This window comes from Lotus japonicus, chromosome 2, assembly GCF_012489685.1.
Source record: "Lotus japonicus ecotype B-129 chromosome 2, LjGifu_v1.2".
Lineage (NCBI taxonomy): Eukaryota > Viridiplantae > Streptophyta > Magnoliopsida > Fabales > Fabaceae > Lotus > Lotus japonicus.
The window spans coordinates 75,570,657-75,573,954 of NC_080042.1; the positions used below are offsets into that span (position 1 = coordinate 75,570,657).

At 39.3% G+C, this 3,298-nt stretch overlaps 1 protein-coding gene across 1 annotated transcript; it reads right to left on the reverse strand.

The window, feature by feature from the left end:
• Window positions 1–718: 718 nt before the first annotated feature.
• LOC130739610 (protein MIZU-KUSSEI 1) lies at window positions 719–2,347 on the reverse strand. The gene has a single exon (XM_057591957.1). It carries the CDS (start codon window positions 2,007–2,009, stop codon window positions 1,155–1,157), a length of 855 nt encoding a protein of 284 aa, XP_057447940.1. The 5' UTR covers window positions 2,010–2,347; the 3' UTR covers window positions 719–1,154.
• Between the last annotated feature and the right edge of the window lie 951 nt (window positions 2,348–3,298).

Here is a 3,298-nt window from a genome sequence, read left to right on the forward strand (position 1 = left end):
AGAAATCAAATATGCTATGCTCTTAATCCTAGAAATTTTTGATTTACACATTCCCCACACATTTTAATTGGCATCTGTTTTGTGAACAAATTTTCAATTAGAAACTTTTAGATTGCTCTAGTTTTGTTTAGAACTAGCTAGCTGGACATAGTAGTCTTTGCCAATTAGCTATGTGGTGTATAGTTGTTTTTGTTCTGTATTGATAAATTCACAAAAGAAAAACAAAGACATGTGTGCAACCAGTATAATGAGACTTTTTAGCTTAATGTGTAAATGACAAAAATGTGCAGAAATATTCCTCACTCATTTCTCATGATTTGGGAAATTAGGCCAAACCAGCTAAAGCCTTATTCCTGCAAGAGTATCATTTTAAATTATTGCCCAAAAAGAGTAGGGAATATGAGATTAGATTTGTTCAACAATGCAATCTTCTCAGCCACAGCTACCAACCCAGCAACTCCCAAGACAGAGACAAGCACACAAAGAAATGAAATAAATTGGAAGATTAAATTAAGGCTCCCTGTATCCTTTTACAAATTAGTGGTTCATCAAAAATTAAAATGTAAAATCCAAGCAAAAATAATTACTAGATAGTAGATAGCATTAGCTTGTGTTGTGAGCAACCCAGACATTGATATATGAGTTTCTTTCTTGTTCATCAATCAATTCTATCTCATCCCAGGCTATAAAGTAAATTCACTTTTTCAAAAGAACAGTGTTGCTAATATAATGCAGCCTTATCCCATTGCTGAAATTTTGAAGAAACACAACTTTTTCCTTCTTATAGTAGAAACCAACTGATATCATTGCTAGGAAATCCAAGCTCTATTCCAATTTCCAACTAAATAAAAATTAAAAAGACATAGCAAACAACCTCTTTCTACACTGCATATTCATTTACCTTCTGCATTCCAAAATGAAAGAAATCATACAATTTCCAGCTCAAGTTTGGAATCCATTAATTCAATACACTTGACTCACCAATTTCAAATCCAAAACACCACCAACCAAATTTCAAAAGGTAAAAGAAAACTGGGAAATTATGCAGAGTCCCTCACCTTCTTTACACCTCATTACCAAACACATTCATCAAAATTACATGATCATGTAGAAACCATATAATTAAATTGAAGCACCATGAAATTAAACTATGGTTAAACTCTAAGCAAGTAAATGCTGAGCTCAGGTCCCCCACTCCCATCAGGGTTCATCATGTAGAAAGCTTCAGAGTCCTTAGACCCTACAACCCTCTCATACCTAGCTCTCATATACATGATCTCACCTTCAGACTCGGACCCACCAGCTCCATTCCCATTTTCCGGCACCGGCAACACGCCGGCACCCATTGAAATCGGCTCCACCGCCTTCAAAATCTTCCACTCCTCCGGCCCACATTCACGCCTGTTCGCATACCCACATTTTCTTCCATTGCAGTACGTCCTCCATAGCGGTTCCTCCAACAGCTTCACACCCTTTTTGCTCCCTGTCCCTGTCCCTGGTTTCTTCTCACACTCCAACGCGATTCTCACCAGCCCAGAAGCCATTTCCCTCACCAAAACGCTTGTGGGTGTTGCTAGCTCGATTAAGAACGCAGGGCTGAGCTTTGGATCCTCCTGGAATGCGAAATGGACATGGCCGCGACGGTAGCCGAAGAGCGTGCCCACCACGCGCGTGCCGAGGTGGCCGGAGCTGTGGAGTGAGCGGCTCTTGGTGAAGACTGTGAGAGCTGATTTGAACCTGGACTTGGAGTTGGAGTGATTCTTCTTCTTCTTCTCCTCTGCTGGTAAAACAGCAGCTAGTTCAGCTTGCATTTGGATTCTGAGTTTGTGATGAGGATCATGTTCTTCTTTGTGATCATCATCTTCAGGGTAATGTGAGGATGAGCTGAGGTTGTTGAGGATTTCTTCCTCATCATCTTCATCTGAAGGCTTCTTCTTCCAATGGAAGTACCTTCTGGAGAAGGAGAGTGAAGAGTCATGAGGGGATTTAGCGGCCATTATGGTCTTCATGATTTGTGATGGCAAAAGAGGGAGTTTTCAATAGGTGGGATTTTTATGAGTTATATGTATGAGGGTGAAGTAGAAGAAAAAGGGAGAATGAGAATGAGAATAATGACGGGCATTTGATTCTGTTTGGAGTATTGGTTTGTTTTAGTGAATTATGGGTGGTGTGTTAAATGGGTGATTTATTCTTCTCCTCTAACACCTTTTTGTCAGGGGTTGTGATACTGAAGGACAGGCAAGAGAGTAGAGGATCTGACAGAAGGAAGGTAAGCAGCCCCACCTACCTGTTGGGAATAAGGAAATGGGGATTTTGGGGGGCCAGAGTCACAAAAACAACAAAATTACTATTGGGATTTGGGACCTCTCAAGACTAGCTAATATAGTGAAATATAATAAAAGAAAATGGAATGAAATGCTGCATCAGCATAACCAATAGTATATTTTTTTATATTGATAATAATAAAATCTAATATAGTTGGTAGATTGTTGAACGTTTTAAATATTTAGTTCAAAATTTGATTCATAGATGATGTGTGTGGAGAATGATTTATTATGATATACATATTCAATTAATGTGATCCTAAAGCATTAGGTGGATGAGTTGAGTGTTGGGCACCATCCATTTCATCACATATTCACACCATTTCATCTCATCAATCCAAACAGGGACAAACCCCAAGTGTCTCTAAAATTGCAAGAGTGCCTTGAAAAGAAAAAAATTCCTCAACAAAGTAGTATACTAACCCTTAAAATTTTTTACAATCTTATATACTTAGCATTATTCATTTTGCATGATGTGATAAAATTTTGCTCCCCTCATCCATTTCGCTAGAATTACATACAATAAGTTTTGTAGACCAAACGTAATATGAGTAGCTAGAATTGTGATGAATAGAAGTGATTTTCCTGAATTTTTGCTCATGAATACCGTGCTTTTGCTTTTATCATAAGTTTTCACCGTGTACCTATACGTTGAGACTTGAGAGATCATGGAATAGAGAGGTGATCAAGCAGATGTGACGTGGGTTTGGTGTTTGTATGCAGAGTGAAAGTAGCACAAAAAGAGACAAGCTTTTGGTGTGATTTCATTGTCAAAAGTGGGGGCACAGGAAGAAGGACTGATTACTGTGACTTACATTGGAAACAGTTCAGGGCAGGTGAGAACACACCAACCATACCCAACACTGGACCACCACACACACAGCACAACCTTTCTGCAGTCATTTCAAGGTTCATGCTCCCTCCCTCCCACCAAGCCACCCTGCACCGATGCCTTTAGCCACCATTGTGTTCCG